The 23,925-nt window shown below is 61.2% G+C and overlaps 4 protein-coding genes across 5 annotated transcripts; 1 reads left to right on the forward strand and 3 right to left on the reverse strand.

Annotated features, from left to right (window-relative positions):
- Window positions 1–4,205: 4,205 nt before the first annotated feature.
- On the reverse strand, window positions 4,206–12,809 carry WDR97 (WD repeat domain 97). Its single transcript, XM_055546871.1, has 22 exons — window positions 12,680–12,809; window positions 12,379–12,509; window positions 11,572–12,200; window positions 11,279–11,400; window positions 10,379–11,084; window positions 10,165–10,307; window positions 9,842–10,078; window positions 9,677–9,767; window positions 9,370–9,502; window positions 9,142–9,280; window positions 8,842–8,897; window positions 8,239–8,694; window positions 8,035–8,160; window positions 7,865–7,948; window positions 6,877–7,005; window positions 6,579–6,785; window positions 6,300–6,494; window positions 6,013–6,210; window positions 5,815–5,936; window positions 5,583–5,745; window positions 4,703–5,310; window positions 4,206–4,621 (listed from the first exon to the last, which is right to left on the reverse strand). Exons 1-22 carry the CDS (start codon window positions 12,807–12,809, stop codon window positions 4,243–4,245), a joined length of 5,184 nt encoding a protein of 1,727 aa, XP_055402846.1. The 3' UTR covers window positions 4,206–4,242.
- Window positions 12,810–12,934: 125 nt separating this feature from the next.
- On the reverse strand, window positions 12,935–15,945 carry MAF1 (MAF1 homolog, negative regulator of RNA polymerase III). 2 transcript variants are annotated; one of them, XM_055545544.1, is made up of 8 exons: window positions 15,613–15,943; window positions 14,770–14,892; window positions 14,538–14,666; window positions 14,297–14,462; window positions 14,045–14,166; window positions 13,836–13,955; window positions 13,536–13,676; window positions 12,935–13,409 (listed from the first exon to the last, which is right to left on the reverse strand). In XM_055545544.1, the coding sequence occupies exons 2-8, from the start codon at window positions 14,850–14,852 to the stop codon at window positions 13,388–13,390; spliced, it is 783 nt and encodes a 260-aa protein (XP_055401519.1). In that variant the 5' UTR covers window positions 14,853–14,892; window positions 15,613–15,943; the 3' UTR covers window positions 12,935–13,387. The 2 variants fall into 2 exon arrangements, with proteins under 2 accessions (XP_055401519.1, XP_055401520.1); XM_055545545.1 differs by lacking the exon at window positions 13,536–13,676 and having other exon boundaries at window positions 15,613–15,945.
- A 119-nt stretch (window positions 15,946–16,064) lies between these two features.
- On the forward strand, window positions 16,065–20,123 carry SHARPIN (SHANK associated RH domain interactor). Its single transcript, XM_055545542.1, has 9 exons — window positions 16,065–16,789; window positions 17,079–17,253; window positions 18,761–18,898; window positions 18,973–19,114; window positions 19,200–19,290; window positions 19,369–19,522; window positions 19,602–19,720; window positions 19,803–19,931; window positions 20,002–20,123. The coding sequence occupies exons 1-9, from the start codon at window positions 16,592–16,594 to the stop codon at window positions 20,083–20,085; spliced, it is 1,230 nt and encodes a 409-aa protein (XP_055401517.1). The 5' UTR covers window positions 16,065–16,591; the 3' UTR covers window positions 20,086–20,123.
- Window positions 20,124–21,353: 1,230 nt separating this feature from the next.
- Window positions 21,354–23,717, reverse strand: LOC129626485 (cytochrome c1, heme protein, mitochondrial). Its single transcript, XM_055545543.1, has 7 exons — window positions 23,547–23,717; window positions 22,787–22,983; window positions 22,578–22,704; window positions 22,335–22,492; window positions 22,089–22,249; window positions 21,757–21,857; window positions 21,354–21,655 (listed from the first exon to the last, which is right to left on the reverse strand). Exons 1-7 carry the CDS (start codon window positions 23,706–23,708, stop codon window positions 21,551–21,553), a joined length of 1,011 nt encoding a protein of 336 aa, XP_055401518.1. The 5' UTR covers window positions 23,709–23,717; the 3' UTR covers window positions 21,354–21,550.
- Window positions 23,718–23,925: the final 208 nt, after the last annotated feature.

Here is a 23,925-nt window from a genome sequence, read left to right on the forward strand (position 1 = left end):
TAATAGGTGGATATTACTTTTGTTTCACACTAAGGGCTAGGACAAAGCCTCGAGGGGCCGTAGCGCCCAGGACAGCCAGTTGCAGGGAAGTGTGCCCCTCGAGTCAGCAGGTCAGAAGGTGCAGGAGCCTTAGACCAATAGGAAGAGACTTCATAGCCTCAATCCCAACCTCAACTTTCCTGAAATTCCCCTGGAAACTGAGGAAGAGGGTGGACGAGTCCAAGGAAGTGCTGCCTCTCTAAGGCAACCACACAGATCCTAGGCAGAAGAGTTGAAAATTCCTCAACATGTGGAATTAAAATATCATGGATAATCTAGATAAATGATGCCCTCTGGTGGGTACTTTTGACTGAGGCAAAAATGTGCACCTTCAGGACCATGCTTTGAATGATTCAAGGAAGTATTTACAAAAATCACCAGGTTCAGTCGCTAAGTCATGTCTGACTCTGTTACTCCATGGACTGTAGCACGCCAGGCTTCCCTGTTCTCCACCATCCCCTGGAGTTTGCTCAAACTCCTGTCCACTGACTCAGTGTTACTATCTAATCACCTCATCCTCTGTTACCCACTTCTCCTGCCCTCAATCTTTCCCAGCATCAGGGTATTTTCCAGTGAGTTCACTCCCTGCTTCAGGTGGTCAAAGTATTGGAGCTTCAGCTTCAGTATCAGTCATTCCAATGAATATTTAGGGTTGATTTCCTTTAGAATTCACCAGTAGGGAGCCTTAACTATTCCTGCTGCTGCTGCTGCTAAGTCGCTTCAGTCCTGTCCGACTCTGTGCGACCCCATAGACGGTAGCCCATCAGGCTCCCCCATCCCTGGGATTCTCCAGGCAAGAACACTGGAGTGGGTTGCCATTTCCTTCTCCAATGCATGAAAGTGAGATGTGAAAGTGAAGTCGCTCAGTCGTGTCCAACTCTTAGCGACCTCATGGACTGCAGCCTACCAGGCTCCTCTGTCCATGGGATTTTCCAGGCAAGAGTACTGGAGTGAGGTGCCATTGCCTTCTAACTATTCCTAAGATGAATTAAAAGATCCGAAGTCTTTAGAAGTGATTTAAAGTTAAAGGAAAGCCCATATAGCATTGATCCATAGACCTCAGTCGGATTCCCAGATAACCCCAGTTACCCCAGTACCTGTGTGTCACCTCTTGTGCCATTCAGGCAGGAACAGCTCTTCATGCCCTTGACGCAGGCCCCCAGCCAGCTGTTGTGGAGCACATTCCTTGATCTGCATGTGGCTGGTTGCCTCCTGACTAGACTCAGGTTGTATCTTTCTGGCAGGAGTGCTCTGGAGGAGATGCTGGGTTCTTTTCTTCTTGTCCAATCGGGTAGCATGGCTTTGGTCTGTTGGAGAGGCTTGTCTTGATCACTTAATTAAGGTGGAGTGGCCCAAGCTTCTTCCCTGTCAAGTTACTCTTTTTCTTTTGGTATATAATAAGTATTTTATGGGAGGATACTTTAAGACTGTGTGAACACGCTGTTTCTCAAACAACTTTCGCTCCCTAGTTTTTGCATGTACTGTTTTTTCTCTGAATTATTTATTACCATGATGGTTGCCAAGTGGCTGTTTTCTAATTTTGTCGTTTATTGTAGGGAAAAAAGCTTTCTCTTTACCTATTTATATCAAAGAAGACACATGTATTCCTAGTTTATTCAAAGAAATATATTACTTTACTGTCATTATTTTGATCCTCAAGTTGTCCTCAGTTTGGTCAGTGGAAGCCCCTTCAAGGAGGTTTCTGTGTGTTTTTTAAAATAGCTTTATTTGAAATCAAACAGGACCCTGTAGGGCCTTCCTAGGGGGAGAGACTCCCCCTCCCCCACTGGAATGTCCCCCACCTCTACTCCCCCACCTTTAGGCTCCTAGGCCTTCGCCAAGTACCAGTGAGCAAAATTGTCAGAGAAGTGAGAAAATGAAAAGACAAAAGCAGTCAAGCAAGACAAAGTAGTAATAGTTTAGCCATAAAACAAAGCTAAGGACTTCTACACAAAGGCTAGAATAACCTGAGCAATAGCCATGGAGTGGTTTTGCAGATACCGAAACCCCCTGCTGGTGGAAGAAATTAACTGCATGCTGAACACCAGCACTTAGTCCCCAGACCAACTGGAACCTGAAAATTGAAAAGGCTGCCTGCAGTGACGCCACCCGGTTACCTCACTATCAACCAAAGAACTGTGCGTGAGGTAATCATGAAACCCATGACTTTCTTCCTCACGCTGTCTTTAAAACCTTCCCCTGAAAGCCTTGGGGAGCTCGGATCTTTTGAACATGAGCTGCCTGTTCTCTCTGATGGGCACCTGCCCAAACCCTACACCCTCCTCGCCACAACCCAGTGTTCGCAAGTGGCTTCCTGTGCATCAGGGGGCAGACCTAGTTCCATCTGGTTATGTCTTGAGATATAATTCAACATGTAATTCCATGGACAGAGGAGCCTAGTGAGCTATGGACCATAGAGTGGCAGTCAGACAAGACTGAGTGTCCTACTGAGTGACTAACACACTTGAGATAAAATCTACATACCATAACAGATCATCCATTTAAATTCCATGGTTTGTGATGTATTAAGTTTTGTAAATAGTTGTAATATAAATATCACAAAATATATAACTTTTTTTTTTTTAATTTTGGGCCGTACCGCACGGCTTGTGGGATCTTAGTTCCTTTAACAGGGATTGAACCCTTACCCTTGGCAGTGAGAGAGCAGAGTCCTAGCCAGCGGACCACCAGAATTCCCATGTTTGTATTTTCTAAAGCATTTATTGCCTCTATAATTTGAACCATAGAGACACCAATAGAAGCAGACTACCACGGGCTTCCCAATCCTTGTTTTAGGGGGCGCAGTTCCTCTTTATAAAAACATCACGTGTGTCTATGTGTGAGTTTTTCAGTTGTGTATGACTCTGCAACCCAATGGACTAGCCTGCCAGGCTCTTCTGCCTATGGAATTCTCTAGGCAAGAATACTGGAGTGAGTTGCCACTCCCTTCTTCAGGGGATCTTCCCAACCCAGGGATCAAACCCAGGTCTCCCACATTGTGGGCAGATTCTTTCCCATCTGAGCCACTAAGGAAGCCCCAAAGTGAAAGTGTTAGTCACTCAGTTGTGTCCGACTCTTTTCGATCCCATGGATTGTAGCCTGCTAGGCTCCTCTGTCCATGGAATTCTCCAGGCAAGTGTACTGGAGTGGATAGCCATTCCCTTCTCCAGAGGATCTTCCCAACCCAGGGACTGAACCGGGCTCTCCTGCATTGCAGGCAGATTCTTTGCTGTCTGAGCCCCCAAGGAACATCATGTACTGAAAACCATCAAGAGCGGCCCACCAGAAGCCCCACAACAAGGTAGGGGTTTGTGGGGAAGGTGTGAGCAACCAACTTTAACCACGAAACCATTGAAAAGGAACGTCAAAAGTCAGAGGCTGATGGTGCGGGAAAGAAGTCGTCGCCCAGGCCTCCCAGCAGCAGGACGTGAGGAGCTAGCACTGGCCGTCACACAAGCTGTGCTGACAGCCGACGCCCACGTGGGCGCAGTGGGGGCTGGGGCAGGGCTCGGTGAGGGCACGGCAGCGCAGAAGAAAGCCGAGGCCCTCTGAGACCCTGCACCTTCCAGACAAGGTCCATCTCCTGGTGACTGAGGGGAAAGATCCAGAGGACACACTGCCCCTTTACTGCTTTGTGGGTAAAGCATGCGGGGCCCCTTCATCAGTCTTCTCCTTTCCAGCCTAGACGTAGCAAAGCTCCGACCACTCCTGGTTTCATCTGCATCGAACAGGTTCCCCCACACACACCTGCCACCACCCAGACCTTCCCCTCTCCCCGGTCCACCTGTTGGTATCTCCCGCCCATCCTGACCCCAGTAACTAACAAGGAAAGGTTGGCTGAGTGCCTGAGCAGGGACATGCCCGTGCTATGGGTTCCTTCTCTGGGCAGACGAACACACCCCCACCAGGAACACTGCTCAACATGTGCTGACCCCAGCCCAGATCCTGTCCCACCCCAGACCCCACCAGGCCCCTACACATGCCTCACACGTGCAACTGGCCACCAGCAGGTTCACCACACACCAGACCCTCTGCCCAGCTCAGTGGCCCCCAAAGGTGAAGGTGGCATTCAGTGTGAGGGTTGTGGCCTCTGGACTTTATTCCAGCCCTGAGCCTTAGCTGGGGCAGACAGCTGGCTGGAGAGCTGCGTCTTCATGCTGGAGGGAAGGGGGAGCCAGGGCCAGGCCAAGGCCACTCGCTGGGTCAGCGGTAGTTGTCAGGGTTGGTGTCATCTGGCAGAAAGTAGCGCTGCAGGGCAGGGTGCAGGAGCCGTGGGGGCAGCGGACGGGCAGACCTGGGCCAGTCTGGGGGGAAAGGCTGCAGTTCCACCCGAGGCAGTGGCAGCTTCAGTATGCGGATGGTGCTGTCCAGGGAACGGTCCACGCAGAGCCGGGACAGCATTCGGCCTGGGGGGCCGGCAGGATGGTGAGACTGTGGTGTGGGGTGGATGCTTGGTAGGAACTGGGCTGGGCCGGGGTCCGATTTCCATCCCTGACCCCACTCACCCCTCAGTCTCATGGGACACCTCTGGACCCTGGCCTCCTGAAGCCGGAGGATGCGGTCGTGCCTGTCGGGTGGGGAGGTGGGCTTGACTGAGCCAGCGCCTCAGCCGCCCCACACAGGCTCTGCCCCAGCCTCACCCTGGAGCCCATGGCCTGCTCACCGGGGATCCGGGGAGTGTGGCAGCACCATGCCACAGAACTGCGGGGGCAGGGGAGGGCCTGGGAGTGGGCTGTAGGGCTCCTCGGGCAGGGGCCCCTGCTGCCTAATGCACTGCTGCTCGCAAAAGAAGTTGAGTGCATCAATGGGCCCCAGGTCCAGCATTTTGGACTGTGACCAGACCATCTGCGCCAGGGGCAGCATCTCATGGGGCAGCATCTCATGGGGCAGCATCCCATGGGGCGGCATCTCATGCGGCGGCATCTCATGGGGCAGTATGGCGGGCGCAGAGGACCGCAAGACGACCTCAGGCTGGAGGCAGAAGTGCGTCAGGGTCTCCGACAGTGCACGTCGGGTCCGAGCAAAGTGCAGCTGTGGCAGCGTCTGCTGGGCCTGGGGCTCCAGGGTGGTCAAATCTGACACCCCCGGTGAGACCACCAGAGAGGGTGTCTGGGAGACATTGGAGGATGTCACAGAGACGTGACCAGCTGCCCCAGAGAGCATCGAGATCTGCAACAGGGCCTCTTTAGAAGGGGGGTGAAGTCCTGAAGTCTCTGAGACCTTGGGCAGCACCTCTGACATCTTGGCTACAGACAGCTGCATGGTCTCCATCTGCAGGAGAGGCAGCTAGGGGAAGGTGCACCAGGGTCCAAGGCAGAGACCCCACCTTCCCCTCCTCCTGGGGAGGTACAGGAAGATCCTGGGCGATGGGGACAGGGGAGGGGAAGATGGAGGAGGCACAGAGAGGGAGTAGGGAGAGGAGCCCACTGGCCTCACCTGGTTCCCTCCCCGCCCCACCCCCAGACTTGGGGAAAGCCTGGGGAGAAGACAAGAGGCTCCATGGGCAGGCTGCCCAGCCCTGTCCCCACCCCGCCTGCCCAGACCTGCAGCTGCTGGATCATTTCCTCCAGCTTCTGGCAGCAGCGCCTGCGCAGTGTGGCCTTGGACTCGGGGTCTGGGCCCTGGACCCAGGTCATCATTTCCTTGAACAGGAAGCCCTGTGGGTCCTGAAGGCCGAGTCCATCCAGCAGCCTCCGGAGCTCCGGCCTGGAGCAGGTGTGGGAGGTTTGTGGGCGGCCTCCCACAGCGGGGAGGGCCAGCGGGAGCAGGACTCACCGGAAGGGGGCTGGCGAGTAGAGGAAGTAGGACATCAGCTCCACCACCACCTCGCGAGACTCCAGGGAGCACGCCAGGAGCAGCTGCAGTGCCAGCATCACAAACTGCTTCTGGACCCGGTCCTGAGCGCAGGTGGAGAGCGAGATCAGTGCCCTGCGCCTGGGGCAGGGTGGGGCCAGCTGGGGGCGAGGCGCTCACCTGCAGGCTGGGGGGCTGCTCCAGGTTGAGCAAGTGCAGGAGGGTGCCCTGCAGCCGGCTACAGAACTCTCTGCTGAGGTCCGGCAGCAGCCGCAGCAGCGCGCGCAGCACATGCACGCGGTCAGCCCAGGAGGCCTCCTCCAGCAGGTCCATGAACGCCGAGGCCAGGCCCTCCACCGTGCCCATCTTGGGGTAGGCCTGCCAAGCCCCGCCCCCTGCTGTCACCCCAGGCGCTCCAGCCCCCCTGCTCCCACCCCCGAGTCCGTGCTTCCGAGACCCCCCCGAACCTGCAGGGTGAAGATGGGGAAGAGCTTTTTGAACCAGTTCTGCTCAACGAAGAACTGCAGGAACTTTGGCAGATGCCCGTAGCGCTGCTCCCAGAGCAACTGCGCATAGTGGAACTGGGGGTGGTGAAGGTAGGTCTCGATCTTGGCGGTGTCCTCGTGGGTGCCCTTGAGGCTCAGGATAGGGTCCTTGGCGCTCTAGGGGCAGCAGCAGCAGCAGCTGCAGACCCTGCCTCCCTAAGCCGCCCCTGCGCTGCCACCGGCCCAGCCCCCAATGCCTACTTGCGCCCGCAGCCTCACGGGCACCAGCAGCGGGTCGGAGGGCAGCCTGTGCGGGGGACTCGGGGACTCCAAGCTCCAGTCCAGGTCCGGCTCCTCCTCGTCCTCGTCCTCCTCATCCCTCAGCCACTGGATCAGCTTCTGCTGCTGCTTGGTGTGGCGCCGCCTGATGCCCCGCACCAGCCACAGGTCCTCCTGGCCCCTGTGCTGCTGCAGAGGCGAGAACCAGGCCCTGGCCACAGGCCAGGGACAGGGGAGGGGGCTCGCCCTCCCGCAGACCCCGCCCTGCAGCTTGCCTCACCTTGCTCTCGCGGCTGCCCGAGAGTCCGCCGAGGGCTCCGAGGCCGCTGACCTCCTCGGGCAGCCACATCTGCTGCAGCACCACCGAGTTGGGCACGCAGCCCGGGAAGCGGATGGGCCCCCGCCAGTACTGCGGGCAGGGCACAGTGGGCTGGGCTGAGGGCCTGAACTCGCCAACCCCAGAGGCCACCCTGGCGGGCACTTGCCCCATGTCCGGGAGCTAAGCCAGGCTCACAGCCCTGTTCATGACCCCAGTCAGGAAGAGAGAACCTCCCAGAGTCAGGCAGAAGGACAGGCAGAGTGCAGTCCACTGTGGTGGCCGAGAAGGGAAGTCCGGGTGAGGCTACCCTTTGGGAGCCCTGACACCCACACGCTCTGCACCAGCTCAGCCCGGGGCCATAGGAGGGATTTCCCTCTCACTGCTCAGGACCAGGGTTCAATCCCTAGACAGGGAACTAAGATTCCACAAGCTATGCACAGCAGCCAAGAAGAAAAAAAGGGAGGGGGGCAGTAGGAGCCCCCGGGGGTGTACTGGAGGCTTGGGTAGATAGAGTAGTAGCTGGAAGGTTCAGTGGGGAATGCCAGACGTGAGCGTCGGGGAGGGGCTAGGTCTGTCTGGGCACTGGGGGGCAGAGGGGGGCAGAGTGGGGAGGTGGCTCCCAGTGACTCCGCTCCCCTTGGGGCAGGACAATGGTTTCCCACACACAGTCCAGAGGCCCCGCCCCCAACACTCGCTGGGAGTGTCTGCAGGCAGGGCAGGCAGCAGAGGCTCTGGCCTCCCCAGAGCCTGCTCCAGGGTCCTGGCCCTCTGGCAGCTGGTTCCCAGAGTACGAGCAGCAGCCGTGAAACTGGGCTGGGGGTGGGGAGTGCGGGTGGGCCTGGCCCTCAGGGTGGAGTTGGCACAAAGGTGCACAGCCAGGGGAAGATGCGGTCTCCAAGAAGGGCGCCCTGCGGAGGAAGGCGCCTCTAGCTCAGCCTGGGGCTCTCACCTTGTAAGGATGGATGGTGGCAGGGAAGAAGCCGCTGAGGTTGGAGAGAAGCTCCTGGGGCCGCCTCTGCGGCAGCAGGGAGGTCTAGGAGGGAACAGGACAGAGGCCTGGGGCTCCAGTGTCCCTGCAGCTCTGCCCCCAGTGGCAGCCTCCTCCCACCAGACCCTCACCCTGCTCTGCCCCAGGTTGGGGGACGGTGGATCCCAGGCCAGAGGCTTTTTGCTGAGCTGATCCCACTGCAGCTGCAGGTCCAGACTGAGGCCCAGCTCGCAGCTCAGGGAGGAGCGGGCCAGTAGCTGCCGCGGAAGAAGTCAGAGGGTGGGGGGTAGGAATTATGAGGTGAAGGCAGGGGTGGGAGGAGTGGGAGGCCTCACCTGGGATGCTCGGCTGTGCACCCTCCGGTAGGTGGGTGGGAGAGGCAAGGGGACTCGGGGCGGGCAGGCAAAGCGCCTGCCCAGGGTCCCCACGTCCTGCAGTGGTGGGGCTTCAGTGCCCCCGAGAGCAGGGCCATCTCTGGGCTGGGCACTTGGGTCCCAGGTCTCTTTTTCCACTGCGAGGGCCACCGTGCCCCACTGCTGCTGGGGCTCTGCTTCAGAATCCAGACCCTGGGAGGCGTGCGGGACACACAGGCAGGTCAGAGGCCCAGGGCACAGGGAGGCCCCGGGCGGCCCCATGCTCACCAGCATGCCTGGGCCGTAGATCAGATGTAGGTAGTTATCAAAGGCCTGCTGGCGCTGCTGCCAAGTCAGCTGGGGCCGGGCTGCCGGGCTCTCCAGCCCCAGTCTCAATTGCTGAAGGTCTTGGTTCCGGGCAACCAGGACTTCCAAGTCCTGGGGTGGGGGTCAGGGGTCAGCTCACTCTTCCTTAAGCCTTGTCGTGTGCCACCCAGACAAGTGCAGGGATCCCAGGCCTGCCCCAGGGACTGAAGGGGAGGGCCCTGAGCTTGGGGGCTGGGGGGGCACTGGAAGCCACCCCACCTCCTCCAACACTGGCTGCTGAGGAGCTGTTGTCTGGCGATGGATGAAACACAAGGCTGTGCTGCAGACAGGGAGGGGCACATGGGACACGGATGGCATTGCCAGCGGCGTAGGGCAGAGGCTGGGCTGGGGCCCCGGGGTGGGTGCCTAGGCCCCTGGTGGGGAACCATTAATGGTCAGGACTGGCATGGACTTGCGGTGAGTGGCCGAGGGGCCTGGGAGTTCTGGGGTCTCCTGTGGGGGCATGTGGCCAGGCCCTGACCCACGGGAGCCGGGTGGAGGCCTCTGGGACAGTTCAGCCAGGCCTCTCAGCAGACCTGAGGCTGGCCACCCCACGCAGGTTGGCGAGCCTCTGTAGCTGGGCTGCAGTCAGTGACTCTGGGCTGGTCAGCGGCAGTGGAGGATCATCCACCCCATCAGGGACCTCTTGGCACAGGTTCTGAACAGGGAAAGGAGCCTGGAGCCCTGGCCTCGGCAGCTTGTCTGCCCACAGCAGCCCCGCCCCGCCCACCTGTGCTCACTGCACACCTTAAGCAGGTAAGATGTGGGCAGGTAGAATCTGTGGTCCACCAGGCAGAGGCGGGAGCCCAGTGCCAGGACCAGGTCCCCATTGTTGCTGCAGAAGGTTAGGGCCTGAGGGGCACCGTTCAGATGTAGGAGCCTGGAGGGGGGTTCAGGGTGGGAGTCCAGCTCTGCTTCTCTGAGTAGAACACCAAGGCAGGAACAGAGGCAAGGCCCCGGCCACCCCTGCACCCCCTCCAGCTGCCGGGCTCCGGTAGGGTGAAGGCGGGAAACCCAGGCAGCTGCTCCCTGCCCCCACCCCTCCCCAGCCCACCGCAGCAGCTTGTTCTCCGCTGTCCAGATCCGGATGGTGCAGTCCAGGCTGGAAGAGGCATACAGCTTGAGCGTGGGACAGCAGCACAGGCCTGGGGACCAGAACTCAGCTTTAGGGGTCAGAGCCATTCGGAGGCCTGGGCTTCCCCTGGCCCTGCCCCCTCACCGGTGATGCGGTCGGTGGGGTCGTCCTGGGGCCGGTGATCATAGCGAGGGCTGCTGCCCAGGCCAAACTGCACCAGGCCATAGGTGGCATTGTTCGGGTCCTCGAAGCCCACCGTGACGCGCTTGCCAAGGGCGCAGAGCACCACCGCCGGGTGGCAGCAGCAGAAGGTGCGCAGGGGGCTCAGGCTCTCCTCGGCGTAGGGGAAGACGCGCCACATCTTCACAGTCAGGTCTCCCCCTGTGCGGGCAGGAGCCACAGTGGCGCCTCTGGGGAGGGAAGGAGTCCCCTGCCGGCGTGGCGGGGGAGGGGGGAGAGGTACCGACCAGAGGACACGATGCTGTTCCAGGTGGACGCGATGGCAGTGACGGGGCCCGGGCTGTGTGCCTCCGTTCGGAAGACCGTCTTCAAGGAGCGCAACTCGAGTACGGACAAGGTGCCATCAGTGTGCCCCACCACGGGCAGGTACCTATTGGCGACCACAGCCCGTTGGCACAGGCCCGGTTGTCTTGCCCAGCCCTGGCTGGCTGCGGCACCCACCGGTTCTTGTCCTTCCAGGCCCAGGCCACATCGCCGCGGCACAGCTCGCCCTTGTACTGGCACACTATCTCCCAGTTGGTGAACGCGCTGGTGGGGTCCGTGAGGTGGCTGTAGAGGTGCAGGCAGCAGGGCTGGGGCGCGGGTGGCGGCGGCGGGCACAGGCGGCGCAGCACCCGCATTGGGGAGCGTGCTGCATTGGCACACAGCAGGTGTCCGGCGCGCGTCAGCACCCACAGCGCCTCGCGAGGCAGGCAGTAGGCCACGGCAGCTGCGCAGTCCTCGGGCTCCAGAAGAAGCGCGCTCACGGTGCGTCCTCCAGAGACTGACACCAGGTACACCGAGCCGTCAGCGCAGGCGCACACGAGGCGGGCGGGCAGCGCCACGTGCGGGGCGGTGGGCTTGGGTAGCGCCGGCGCCAACTGCAGGTGGAGCACCGGCGCAGACAGCTGCGCCAACGGCGAGTAGAGCTCCCGCGCACGCCACAGCCCCACGCTGCGGGCCTCCAAGGAGAGCAAGGGCCAGCCCGGGCCAGCGGGGGCCAGCAGACGGCTCACACTCTCCGACGGCACGCCTCGGCCCCAGCAGGTGAGTGCCACCTCACCCACCTGCGCTGCTGCCTGAAGGTCCCACGTGCGCAGCGTCCCGTCCTGTGAAGCCGACACCACCAGGGCTGTGTTCGGGAGCACGGTCACCGCGGTCACCGGGCCTGCGGGAGGGGCGCGTGTCACTCGTGTGTCCCAAGGACCAAGGAAGGGGGAGCCTTCGGTCAGGGTCGCGGCCAGGATGGAGAAGCTTGGCAAGGAAGCAGCAGACATTCTGTGCCAGGGGCTCTTGAAGGCAGAGGGCTGTGCCCAGGGTGGAGGGAGACCAGGCTTCAGGAGCCACCGTGGCCCAGCGCACCTCTGTGTCCCACGAACACCATGCGGATCTGCCAGTCAGCCTCCCACACTTTCACCGTGCTATCCCGGGAAGCTGTCACCATGGCCTCTACCTCTTTACAGTACGCCAGGTCGAAGATGGTGCTGAGGAGTGAGAGGGAGGCCGGGTGGACTCAGAACTGCCGTGTGTGTGCCCATGGACTGCTGTGTGCTTGCACGCGCATGCGCCCACCTGCACCTCTGACGACTGGATTTCCGTCGCAGCCTCGCCTCATGGTTTCCGCCCTCCCTCACCCGTCCCTGGGCCCCCCTCACGTTTTGTGCAGATTCCGACGCACATCTGTGAGAGCCCAGGTTTGCAGATCAAAGGTGAGCACGGCTGAGCCATAGGCTGCGAAGCAGCATGGGTCGTGATGGGGAGACCGAGGCCCCAGAGCCAGACGCGCAAGCGCACCCGAGATGCTTGGCGGTAGCTGCAGAGGTGACCTGTGGGGAACCAGGCAGCGGCCCCCTGAACGGAACTTCCAGAGCACCAGGCTTCCGCCTGCCTCCGCCACCAGTAGCAGCCCGGGATCTGGCACCGGCAGGCAGCAGATGGGCTCGTGGCCTGGCACCCCATGCTCCCCTGGCTTACTCAGCCACAGTAGGCTAAGGTCGGACTTTAGTATGGCCAGCCCCACTGGGCCCCAGCCCACAAAGCGGCCCACAGTGCCCAGAGGGCCCAGCACCGCCACTAGCCCTGTAAGTGCAACTGGAGCCAACAGCTTCTCTTGTGCCCAGCCATCCTCTCTGTGCAGGTGCAGGCGGCCTGCACCGTCCAGCACCACGAAGCGTCTGCCCACGGGGTCCTGTGCCACCGAACACAGCCCGGCTGCCACCTCCAGGCGCCGCAGGGGTTCCAGCCCGTGCGTCAAGCGCGCCACATGCAGCTCAGCTCTCTTTTCCTATGGGCCAGAATCAACAAGACTGCAGTGAACTTGGCGGGGGCCTGGGGTTGGGGGTAGGCAGGGCACCTGCCTAGGGATGCCAAGAGGACCCCGGCTGGGATCCTACTGGGGACCCCTAGGGTAAGAGCCAGGTCAGGAAAGAGGCCTTGACATAGATGCCATGGCCGAGCCGCACCTTTTCCACAAAGGTCTGGAGGCCTGTACGCAGGAGCAGCCACAGCTGGCGGGCACGGGCACTCTGAGCCATGTTCTGCCACTGCGAGTTGTTGGTAAAAAGCTGTGGGGCCCGCTCCGAAAATGACGACTCTGCGAACCGGCAGTGGAAGTCATCACAGTGTGGTCTTGGGTCCCTAACTCTGGAGGTCGTGGGCAGCCAAGGGCCCTCCTCGGAGCCCTGCCCAGTTAGAAGACTGCCCAGGGAGCGCTGCATTCCCCGAGGACAGAACCTGTGCCTCAGTGAGCCCAAGCCACCTCACCCCTCTCTTCCTTGAGGAGCCCCGGGTCCGGAACTTCATAAATGTCGGTCTCATATGGGTCTTGGTCTAGAATCAGGTAGTCGCCTCCTACTGTATACGGGTTGCTTGCATCCAACACTTCCGACTCCATTTCAAAACCGGCGGGTCCAGGCAGCTCAACAGCCCCTAAGACCGTTGCTAGGATACCAGCCGCAGCAGGCCCCGCCCTCGACGCAGGCCCCACCCTGACGCCTCGTGAGTCTAGGTCCACACTAAGTCACAGAAACTTTTATTGGAAACAAACCAGCTGCAGCAAAGTGACACTCAGTGCACGCTGCCCAATGGGCAAGGTGGCGGGGTACAAGTGGGCAGATGAGCCCTGGGACCACTTGCTGGGTCTCCGGCCGTTTAGGCTGGAGTGTGAAGGCCCAGGCCTGAGCCCACACAAAATACAAAAATAAACTCTGCGGTCCAGCAGCCCCTGCCAGTGTCAGTTTGTGTGAGCAGGGCAGTGGCTCTTCCCACCAGGCGCTGTGCTGTCTAGTCCAGCCACAGTGGGCAGCAGCAGCCTGTGGCGGTGAGTAGACAGCCACAGGCTAGAGCCAAGGGCTAGGCAGGCATGGCCTAGGGTGGGCTGGTGCTGTGGCAGCGCCGGGACCTGGGCCCTCAGGTGGGCAGGTCCAGGCCCTGGTCGAAGCTGGGTGAAGCTAGGGCCTCTGCTTCTTCTCTTCACATACAGATCACCGGGACCCTGCACAAAGGGTGGTGTGCAGTGAGCTTTGAGGAGCCCACACCCAGGAGCCCAGGCAGAGCGGGCCCTGCCCTGCCCTGCCCACCCCAGGGTCCATGGAGGGAGGCTGCTGGGGCGATCTCACACCTGTCCTCTTCCATGGTTCCAGGCTCCTCAGGCCCACCCTCGCTGCCTCCACCTCCACTCTCTTCCTCCTCCTCTTCATCTTCCTCCCCGAGCTCCATGTCCAGCTCATTGCCTGCCTCCGAGGGAGTGTAGGTGGATCCACTGGGGGGAGGGGAGACCAGTCTTAAAATCGCCTGCCCCCAGCCTACTGCTGACTCCAGAGAGGATGTCCGAGAAGGAGAAAGTTAGGAATGGGGTGGGGAAAAGGTGTGTGGGCCAAACAGGGAGGTAGGGGACGGAGGGAGACAGGTGCCAGCCAACCTGATAGAGCGGCAGCTGAAGAAAACAATCCGTTTCAGCCGCTTGTTGTAGAAGAAGTAGTTGAAGGACCAGAGGCTGCCATCTTCCCCAAAAGGGTCTGAGTCCAAGTCTGGGTTGTAGCTGGGGCGGGGTGGGGGGTGAGACGTGGCGTGAGATCCCAGTGCCACAGAGACCCAGGACCCCCGCCCCATGCAGGGACGCCAGCCCACCTGTAGATGTCGCATTCAGCCAGACAGATCTCCTCATCCACCGCGTTCCACAGTTGTGGCTTCAGGGCCTTGAAGTCCTCCCGGACAGCTGAGAACAGGCTGCAGTTGACTGCATTCACCACCTAGGATGGTCACAGTTGGGGCTGACGAGGAGCCCGGCAGCAGGAATGAACCGGGCTGAGCACGCTAAGTTAGGGAGGACACCTGGGATGGCTGTGGGCCTGCAGGTCCCTTCCCCAACCCCACCCTCACCCAGCTGAGGCTGGGCTCCCGGCTGAACTCATGGCTGCGGGCTGTGCTGAAGTCGTAGTCCGGCCGGAAGGACTCATTGAGCGTGGCAATCAGGTAGAAGAGGGTCTTGCGGCTGCACTTGTCGCTGAGGGGGCCCTCATCCTCGCCACCTTGGCTCTTACTCAGTCTGCACAGAGACAAGTGTCAGCCCAGTGCTGGCCCATTCGCCAGTCCCCCATAGGCAGGCCCTGCTCCCACTCACCTGCTGGGGCTGAGGCCTGAGGTCTGGGGTGGGGACAGAGCCTCCAGCACATGTGGCTGGCCCTCCTGGCAGAACTGCTTGAACATGTGCTTGTCGTCACCCGCCATCTTACACGAGTAGCTCTCGATCCTAGAGACGCAGGCAGGACCGTGGAGCATGCCACCTCCCATGCTCAACCAGAACCAGTGCAGAGTGGCCCCTAAGAGGCCAGCCCCCAGAGCCCCAACCTCACCTGCCAATGATATGTGCATCTCCCGTCTCCACGGTCAGCTGCGAGTTGATGGCCTCGAAGCTGGAGTTCTCCAGCAGCTTCATGTCCTCGGGAAGGGTTCTGTGCTCCAGGGGCTAGTGCTGCCTGAGGACGGAGATCAGTCCATGGGAATCTGGCCCGTGGGGTTCCACTTTCAGACCTCCTTGCGGTAAGAGGTGCTGCTGTAAACAACTTGGGCCCCTTCTACAGCCTGCTTCCAGCCCTTCAGCACTGGCGGGAGAAACGGTAAGACCGGCAAGTCCAGGCCCAGCTCAGCTACACCTCCTGCACCTCACAGGAGTTCTTTGGCCAGGCTGGGGGACCCACCGGGGATCCTGCTAACCCCGAGGACGGTGGGTTAGTCTCTCCCTCAACACTCTCCATCCCACCAAGGAGAGCCCCGGGAGTCCGCGAAGGGGCGTGACTCCTGCAGTTTCCCTCTGGCCAAAGTGAAAACCTGCTTCCGGTAAGGAACCAGGACATCTGGGGCTCGGCTCTGCCGTCGCCTGGACGCGGCGCTCTTCCCTGTTCTACAGACGGCTTTCTAGTGAGGGAGAGAGGAAACCATGAGCTCCTCCGTTTTCCTTCAAAAGTATGAGAGAGGGCGGAGAGAAGCCCTGAGGCCCCCGGAGTGTCAGCCAGACAGGCCGCTAGGGCGCCCCAGAGTCCGCCGGGTCTCGGGGGAAACTCCAGCCGGGGCGCAGGAACTACGCGTCCCAGGCAGCCGTGCGCCTCGGGGTGCGCGCATGCGCGCCGGCGCGAAGCCCGCTGGGCACTGTAGTCCGGACAGCCCGGGTCGCCGCCGGGCACAGGGCGTACACCTACCTGCTTGCGCCGCGCTCAATCGGGCCGGGCCAGACTCGGCAGGGTCAGGTCGATGGGCGTCGGTGCGGCTGAAAAGGCGGGGTGGGCCTTGCGCGGCGCGGGCTTCTCAAGAACGGGCGGAGGCGCCGCGGCCTCCACTCGGGCCGCACTGTATCCGGGGGAAGAAGCTCCGCGGCGACGTCCCGTTACTCCTGGCCCTGCCGGCCCCTGCGGACTGCCACCGCGACATAGCCTCGCCCCTGCACGGCGCCCTACTATCGCGACCGACTTGTCCGCCGACCGCCACAGAGGGCCCGAGCAAGCGAGCGAACGACCTCTGCCTCCCGGAGCCGGACAACAACAAGCGTCTGCCAGGTCCGGCCCCACGCGTCTGAATGGCCCGCTCCAGCCGTCGGAACTGGGAGCTCGCACAGTCATTGGGGGTGGCATCCGCCGCTCAGTCCCGATGTCCGCTCCTACTGGATACGACCCCTGTCCGTCATCTTCTCCGGCCGTGCGAACCCTCCTCCCACCCTAGCGTTTATTGGCCGCGGCCCTCGAGGCCCCGCCCCAGTGGCTTCCCAGTTCCCCGGAGGGCCTAGTGGACTAGTGAGGCTACCGCGTGAGCGGCGGGAGGTGGGCTGCGGCCCAGAAGGGGCTCCGGAGTAGCGTTCGGCTTGGGAGTCAGATACTGGGTTCATAAGGACCGCCGAACTCAGCCCCAACCCGAGCCTCTAGGGCCTTCCATTCGTGGCCGGTGCTGGCGTCTCTGACGCTCTGCCTGGAGTACAGGCCTCCAAGCCCAGCCTCACCCGCTTTTGTCGGGAGACCTTCGGGCCAAGCGCCATCGTGGGCGAAGCGGGAGCGGCAGACGGCTCCGACGCTCGGGCAGCGCCCGGAACCCCAGGCTCGTGGTTACAGTTTCCGGCCGGTGTAGGCGTTCAAAGACCCAAGGCCACGGAAGCGGGCTCGGGGGTGCAGTGCGGGGGCCGGACCGGAGATGGCGCCGCCGGCGGGCGGCACAGCCGCGGGCTCGGACCCTGGCTCGGCCGCGGTGCTCCTGGCCGTGCATGTCGCGGTGAGGCCACTGGGCGCCGGCCTGGACGTGGCGGCCCAGCCGCGGAGGCTGCAGCTGAGTGCGGACCCCGAGCGACCAGGGCGCTTCCGGCTGGAAATGCTGGGCGCGAGCCCCGGGGCGGTGAGTGGGGCCGGCGGGGGCGCGCGGCCTGGCCGCTGAGCCTGAAGCCAGGCTTTTCCGTTTGCTAGCCGCGTGCCGTTATCTTTTCCTTGCTTCTGTTTCCTTGTCTGTAAAATGGGGATAATGCTGGTACTTCCCTTTGTAGGATTACTGTGAGGGTTTCATAAAATAACACTAGTAAAAGGCTTAGGACGTTGTAAGTAGTCGACAAACGTTACCTTGTATTCCTTTGATTATCATGCAGTATGTGCTGGGGGAGGCACTGAGCCTGGACTGTCCCTCTCCTCAGGTCAGTTTGGAGTGGCCCTTGGAGTCAGTCTCCTACACAGTCCGAGGCCCCTGCCAGCATGAGCTGCAGCCTCCACCGGGAGGGCCTGGGACTCTCAGCCTGCACTTCGCCAACCCTCAGGAAGCTCAGCAGTGGGCAGCCCTAGTCCGAGATGCTACCGTGGAAGGACAGAATGGTCAGTGCCCTGGAGTAAAGATTCACCAGGCCAGGGCCAGTGTTTGTTCTGCAAGAGGGCAGGAGTAGCCCCAACCCCCCAGGCTTGGATGGGGGCAGTAATGGGGAAAGCTGAGCCCCTATTGCCCACTGCTGGGGTTCTGGGAGCACTCCCAGGAGTGAGGAAGTAGAGAAAAGGAACAGAGACCGAAGGCAGTGCCAGACAGGTGTGGAGGGGCAGTGTATGCAGACCCTCAGGACCGGGGTGAGAAGACAAGACTATCAGAAGCGTGGAAGATACTCAGTGGGAGAGTGACAGGCTCAGATTCAAGTTTCTGAAAACTGGTGGAGCCTTGCATTCGTGTGGGTGATGCAGACAGGCCTGGAGGGAGGAAGGATGTTTCCAGAGATGCTTAGGAGAGGACTTGGCTGGATTTCCTGGAGGTTTGAATGGAAAAGTTAATGGTTGAGAAGCTGGAAGGAACAGACACTGCAGAGGGCCTGTTTGGGAGAGCATAGAAGTTGTCAGGTTCTTAAAACATGTGGGAGGGAAAGGAGGTAGAAGGAGCTTGGGTTCTGAAGAGGAAAAGTTGGGGGTAGAAAAGGTCAACCAAGGTCACTAGAAGACAGAAACAAGGAGAGGGTCAGGCAGGCAGCCAGTGCATCAGGGAAGGAGTTCACAGATGCTACAGGTGAGCTGGTGAGCAAAAAGCACCCAGTGAGATGGAAGAGAGGTCCAGACAGCAGCATCTGCGGAGGGAGAAAGACACTTTTCTTTCATGCATACATTGGTTGGTTGGTTCACCACATGTGTATTCTGCACCTGTAGTAAGCACTCCTTCAAGGCCTTAGAGATTCCAGGCAGGCCTGGTGCTGGGTGCTCGGGAGCCCTGCTTATCTGAGTGGGCAGATGGCTCACAATATTGAAGCAAAGGAACTGCATCTGCACCACATGGGCAGGGCGTAAGTGGGAGGTAAGAAAGGGAGCCGGTGGCACGCTCAGGGCAAGCACCAGCTGGAGAGGGGTTGTTTGGAATGGGATCAGCCCAGAGTGCTCTGTGCTGATGGCAGAGCCAGGAGAGACGTCCGAGTTCCCTGAAAGGAGGCCACCTTGACTGCAGGACTCCTGGAGACTTCCGCTGGTTCTGCTGTGAGGCCCAGGGAGCTTCTTGGCTGGCTGAGAGGGCTTATACAGGCCAAGAGAGGTGGCCCAGCCCCTGTGGAGGAGGGCTGCAGGTGGGACTGGGCAGCAAAGGAGGCCAGAAGGACTCCAGAGCCCAAGAAAGAGCCAAGTGCAACTCTTAGTGGAGTCAGCACGGACCTCCGGGGTGTGCAGGGGCCAAGACTGGGCCAAGGCAAGGCCCTGGCATGGGCTGAGCTGAGGAGGGGGGGGACAAAGGTACTGGAAGCCTGAGGTGAAACAGCAGAGGCCTGGGTGTGTACTCCGTGGGGGACCAGATCTGGTGTGTACTCTGTGGGGGGCCAGATCTCAAAGAGACCACCAGCCCACCCCACATCTTTCCTCCTAGGCAGTGACAGCTTGCCCCCAGCCCTAGGCCCAGAAACGCGCCCTGTCTCCCCGCCTAGTCCCCTTGAAGTGCCCACACCCAAGGCCCCCAAGCCCAAGGTGGATCTTCCTTGGAGCCCTGGAGACTTGATGGAGAAAGGTAAAGGCAGGTGGCCGGAGGGGCTGGGGGAAGTAGCCAGTGTGGGGTTGCAATGGCTCTCTCTTCCCCTGCAGAAGAGCTGGCAGGGCGCCTGACCCGGGCCGTAGAGGGTGGGGATGAGAAGGGAGCAGCCCAAGCAGCAGCCATCCTGGCACAGCGTCATGTGGCCCTCAGGGTCCAGCTCCAGGAGGCCTACTTTCCTCCTGGCCCCATCAGGTAAGGCCTGGGACCTCTTTCTCACCCGGACCCCCAGGCCTCTCAGGTCCCCCATCCTTAACCTGTGACCTCCATTCTGGCCCAGGCTCCAGGTCACAGTTGAAGACGCTGCATCCTCTGCCCATGTCTCACTGCAGGTTCACCCCCACTGCACCATCAGGGCCCTCCAGGAGCAGGCGAGCACGTGGTCTGGGGAACCCGGGTGGGGGGTGGCGGGAGGCGGCCTGGGTGACACTCTGACACTCTGGCCCCAGGTGTTCTCAGAGTTTGGCTTCCCACCGGCTGTGCAGCGCTGGGTCATCGGGAGGTGCCTGTGTGTCCCTGAACACAGCCTCGCTTTCTATGGGGTCCGGCGGGATGGAGACCCTGCTTTCCTCTACCTGCTCTCAGCTCCCCGAGAAGCCCCAGGTCAGTCCTTGATTGGGGCGGGATGAGGAAGGTGGAGTGCAGCCCGCCACGGTCCCGAGTCTCACCCCCTCTGTCGCAGGACGCAGTCCTCAGCGTCCCCAGAAGGTGGATGGGGAACTAGGCCGCCTGTTCCCACAGTCACTGGGGCTGCCCCCAACCCCTCAGCCAACCAGCTCCAGCCTGCCCAGCCCCCTTCAGGTGAGCAGGGACTGGGCTGGGTGGCCTTGGCACTGTGGGTATTGAAAGCGGGTGAGCAGCAACCGTGTGCTCACCTCCCTAGCCTGGCTGGCCCTGCCCATCGTGCACCTTCATCAACGCCCCAAGCCGCCCTGGCTGTGAGATGTGCAGCACCCAGAGGCCCTGTGCTTGGGACCCCCTTCCCACAGCCTCCACCCAGCAGCTCCCAAAGGTACCAGGAGCAAAGGCGGGGAGGGGACAGGACAGAACAAGCAGAATGACCCATCTTCCCCTCCTTCCAGGTCACGCGGAGAGAGGATGGCCCTTCCCTTCCAGGCCCAAGGTCCCTGGACCCCCTCCTGAACCTCTCAGGGAACCCCTGCTGATTGCTCGCTGGAGTCATTAAAGACACTTCTGAGCTGGCCACGTGCCCTTTCACTGTGCCTTCCTGCAGCCTGGGAGGATGGAGGGCAGAGAGCCCTCTGAGAGGAACCCTGGCAGTCTTGGGTGGGTGGGGCCTTCCCAGTGGAGCCCAGGAGGCTACCGAAGAGCACACTTGGAATGCAGGTCACAAGGCATGGGGGCCTGGCACCCAAGGTGCCAAGGGTGGGCAGGGCACCCCCCATCTGCTGACCCCTGGGCTGGCCCTTCAGACACACACCCTGCCCTCCTCTCAGCGCTCACCCTCCCCACCCTGGCCGCCTCTCCTCTAGGCTGCTCCCACCCTACTGCCCCTCACACTCCCTGCTTGGGGACAAGAAAAGCTCTGAAGCAAAGAGCCCTGGCCAGGGCCACAGGCCAGTGCCAAGAAGCACCGCCCTGGACCTCCACCCACTGACAGGTCCATGGCTGTGTAAACCTGGACACTCCCAGCCACCCTGTGGACTGCCAGGAGGGGCCATCCCCTCAGAGATGGGGACCATTCTGTTTACAGCAAGCACCTCCAGCTGCCCAGCCAAGAGACCAGAAGCTCCTTCCACTGGCCTCTGCCTGCCTGTTTCTTGGCAGGGCTGAGAGCTGCCCGCCTCTCCCAGCCAGCCCCAGTCCTAGGATCAACTCTTGCAGCTCCTACTTGAGGCCAGCCTCTCCCTGGTTGATACGCACCAGGGCTCCCTGCTGTCCTCAGGATGAAAGTCAAGTGCTTTCACTTGACTCTGATTACTGCAGCAGGGCTCAGGACCCCCTTTTCACCTGTGACCAAGTACTCGCCACTCTAATTAATGTTGCTATTTTCCAGTTCTCTGCTTCCTGTCCTATATTCAGTGCTGACTGGACTCTCAGCCAACAGTCTGTGCAGGGCAATCCTGACCATACTACACTGGGCACCCCCGGGAGCTCTCAGGGCAAGGGTCCCAGTCCCATTGTGTGTGTGTGTGTGTGCGTGTGTGCGTGTGCGCGCACACACACACGCATGCTAAGTTGCTTCAGTTGTGTCTAATTCTTGTGGTCCCATAGACTGTAGCCCGCCAGGGTCCTCTGTCTATGGGATTCTCCAGGCAAAAATACTGGAGTGGGTTGCCATGCCCTCCTACAGAGGATCTCCCCGACCCAGGGATTGAACCCTCATGTGGTGGGTCCTTTACCACTACCACCACTTGAGAAGCCCAGAGTCCCCTGCAAACCTATACTCCCATCACACGATAGTTCAGGTAGGTGTGTTGAGAAACTTAATTTATTTCCACAGTGGGCGCTGAACGATCTGGAACTAGAGCCCCAGCTCCTGCCCCTCCCCCTCTTGTCCCAGAGGAAGAGGGGCTTGGCCAGGAGGGCTGCCTGAGACCTCAGCAGGCCCAGTGTGGCTCCCGGGCCTGAGGACCTTGAAGCTCAGGACAGCAAAGACAGCGGGTAGGGTCACTTGGGTGGCCGATAGGCCAGCTTTCGGCTCTTGAGGACTGACCACTTATGCCGCTTCATGGCGTAGACCAGGGGCAGAAGCAAGCCCATCATCAGCAGCATCTGGGGATGAGGCAGGCTCAGAGGAGGGAGGCAGAAAGAACCCCTGCTCAGCTCCCAGCCTGTCCCCAGGCCCACCGTGCCCCTCGGCCCAGTCCCTTCACCTTGAGCCCCATGCGTTTGCGATGGTCGTGTTCTGGTTCAGCTGCCCAGCGCAGGAAGGTACACACGTCCTTGGCTACCTGGGACATGGTAGCTGGGGTGCCTGAGTCAAGGACAAGTGGTCTAAGGGCTGTCCGAGGGGGTCCCTGCCCAAAGCTTCAAAAGGGATGAGACCCAACCCCTACCCCCAGTATATAGATGGTATGAATATGACCCATGCTTCTCCATACACATACATAGTGCCCCAAACCAAGGAAGGTGCAAGACCTCTTGGGGCAAGAAAACAGGGAAAGCAGGACCCAATTTGCCCATCCCCACGGTGGGGGCCTCTCACCATCATCAAACTCCAAGACCTCATTGTAGATTGGAGGGGCCATGCCAATGGCCTGGCCAGGAAAATAAGGGTTGAAGTAGAGGCCTTCTCGCAGCGACACCCCAGTGGGCGGCTCACAGTAGCCGGTGAGCAAGGAAAAGACGTAGTCCTCACCACCGTGCCTGGGACCAGATTGGGGTGTCCTCAACCTCTGGCATGAGGTGGGCCTTTCTCACTCCCCACACCACCCTGCAGGCAGCCCCTTACCTAGCTCGCACGATGTAGCTGAGGTCAGGGGGCAGTGCTCCGTTGTTGGCTGCACGCGCAGCCTCAGGGTTGGGGTATGGTTTGGGGAAGTAGTCAGACAGCTTCCCTGGGCGCATGAACATCTCCCCATCTTCATTGGGGCCGTCCTGAACCTCTACCTGCCACCGAGAGACTCATCACAACCCTGCTGTCCAGCACAGCAGGAGCCCCAATCCTTGGGTCCTTTGCATGCCCAGTGCCCACCTCCTCAGCCAGCGCCTTGGCTTCATCCTCTGTGTAGCACACGCCCACCAGGTGGCGGTAGGCCACGTAGTCCATGCTGTGGCAGGAGGAGCACACCTGCTTGTACACCTGGAAACCCCTCCGGATGCTGGAGAGAGAGACAGGGTTAGGGGCGCCAAGGATTCTACCCCACCCGGTCCACCCATAAACTCCCCCAGCCAGCCACACACCTGGTGTGGTCCAGGGAGGAGAGGAGGCCACGGTGGGACCACGGATAGCTGGGAGGGTGCAGCTCCAGGTCACTAGCACTCACGGCAGAATGCAGAGCCACTGCCAGCCCTGCACCCCCTGCCGCCAGCATGCCCAGCGCTGACAGAATCACTTTCCGGCCCCGGGACAGGCCAGACTTCGACGACAACGACACTGCCTGCAAGAGTCCCGCTCAGCGCCTTTCAGAACACCACCCAGCCCTACCTGGGGATCTGACTCTCATGCACCCAACACCGGCCACCTCGCGCGCCACTGCCCTCCCCGCCGCGGACCCCTCGACCCGCTCTGTCCCCGAGGAGATGTGAGGCGTGATCTTGGATCCTGGGCCGGGAATCAAGCCGAAGTGAGCAAGGGTGCGGGGACAGGCCAAGGTCACAAGCAGTTGCTGAGGTCAGTTCAGGACGCAGGCCCAGTCTGGGAGGCTGGGGCCGGAGCGAGCCTCGGCGCGACCCCCGGGGAAGGCCCCGGTCCCGAGCCGGCGGCGAGCCCGCCCCGCAGCCCCCCACGCTCGGCATCAGGCCCTTGTGCTGCTCGGAGGAGTGGAGACTAGCCCTGCTCCCAGGCGCCCAAGGTCAGCAGGCGGCGGGGGTCCGGCCGGGGCGGGGGCCCGGGTGCGGAGGCCGCTCCCGCGCTGCCAAAGCCCGCGCCGGGAGCCTCCCCGCGGTGACCTTCAGCGGGATGCGGGGCCGCCCGGCGGCCAGTTTCAGGGCCAGAGCTCACCTGGGGTGTCCGTAGTGGGAGCTGCCCGGGCCGCGCGCCACACAGCAGACCTCGGGCCCGCGCTCCCGGGAGCCCCGTGCCCCGCGGGCCCACCATCGCCCCGCGAAGCGTAGCCGCCGCCGCCGCCATCTTGGCCCTCTTCAGCGCGGCCACCGCTCCCATCGGCCTCTGCGGCGGCAAAGGATATTAAACCTCGCGATAGCCGGGAGGCGTGTGAGGGGGCGGGGCGGGGCGGGGGGTGGGCTCTGCCCTTCAAGGCCGCGCACCGCATCGCGGTGCTACTCCAGTCGTCGTGGAAACCTACGGTTGTGCAAGTCGGTGTTGTGTCTCTCTGTTGCCGTGACAACGCCCAACTACCTGGTTACCCTAGTCCCGCGGC

This window comes from Bubalus kerabau, chromosome 14 (assembly GCF_029407905.1).
Source record: "Bubalus kerabau isolate K-KA32 ecotype Philippines breed swamp buffalo chromosome 14, PCC_UOA_SB_1v2, whole genome shotgun sequence".
NCBI lineage: Eukaryota > Metazoa > Chordata > Mammalia > Artiodactyla > Bovidae > Bubalus > Bubalus kerabau.

Bases quoted from the DNA above. Each gene is read 5' to 3' on its own strand.
- MAF1 (XM_055545544.1), bottom strand. From the start codon at position 14,852: ATGAAGCTGCTGGAGAACTCCAGCTTCGAGGCCATCAACTCGCAGCTG. The intron at 13,677-13,835 runs GTTGGCTGGCAC...CCCTCCCCCCAG, and splicing joins TTCAGCTGCCGCTCTATCAG to TGGATCCACCTACACTCCCT. The intron at 13,410-13,535 runs GTGTGAGATCGC...CCCTTTGTGCAG, and splicing joins GGAACCATGGAAGAGGACAG to GGTCCCGGTGATCTGTATGT.
- WDR97 (XM_055546871.1), bottom strand. From the start codon at position 12,809: ATGGAGTCGGAAGTGTTGGATGCAAGCAACCCGTATACAGTAGGAGGC. The intron at 8,898-9,141 runs GCTGAACTGTCC...TCTGCAGCACAG, and splicing joins CAGGTCTGCTGAGAGGCCTG to CCTTGTGTTTCATCCATCGC. The intron at 8,161-8,238 runs GTGAGGCCTCCC...CTTCCGCGGCAG, and splicing joins TGCACAGCCGAGCATCCCAG to CTACTGGCCCGCTCCTCCCT.
- SHARPIN (XM_055545542.1), top strand. From the start codon at position 16,592: ATGGCGCCGCCGGCGGGCGGCACAGCCGCGGGCTCGGACCCTGGCTCG. The intron at 18,899-18,972 runs GTAAAGGCAGGT...CTTCCCCTGCAG, and splicing joins TGGAGACTTGATGGAGAAAG to AAGAGCTGGCAGGGCGCCTG. The intron at 19,523-19,601 runs GTCAGTCCTTGA...CCTCTGTCGCAG, and splicing joins AGCTCCCCGAGAAGCCCCAG to GACGCAGTCCTCAGCGTCCC.
- LOC129626485 (XM_055545543.1), bottom strand. From the start codon at position 23,708: ATGGGAGCGGTGGCCGCGCTGAAGAGGGCCAAGATGGCGGCGGCGGCG. The intron at 22,705-22,786 runs GTGTGTGGCTGG...CTCTCTCTCCAG, and splicing joins TCCTCCCTGGACCACACCAG to CATCCGGAGGGGTTTCCAGG. The intron at 22,250-22,334 runs GTAAGGGGCTGC...ATCTGGTCCCAG, and splicing joins AGCTACATCGTGCGAGCTAG to GCACGGTGGTGAGGACTACG.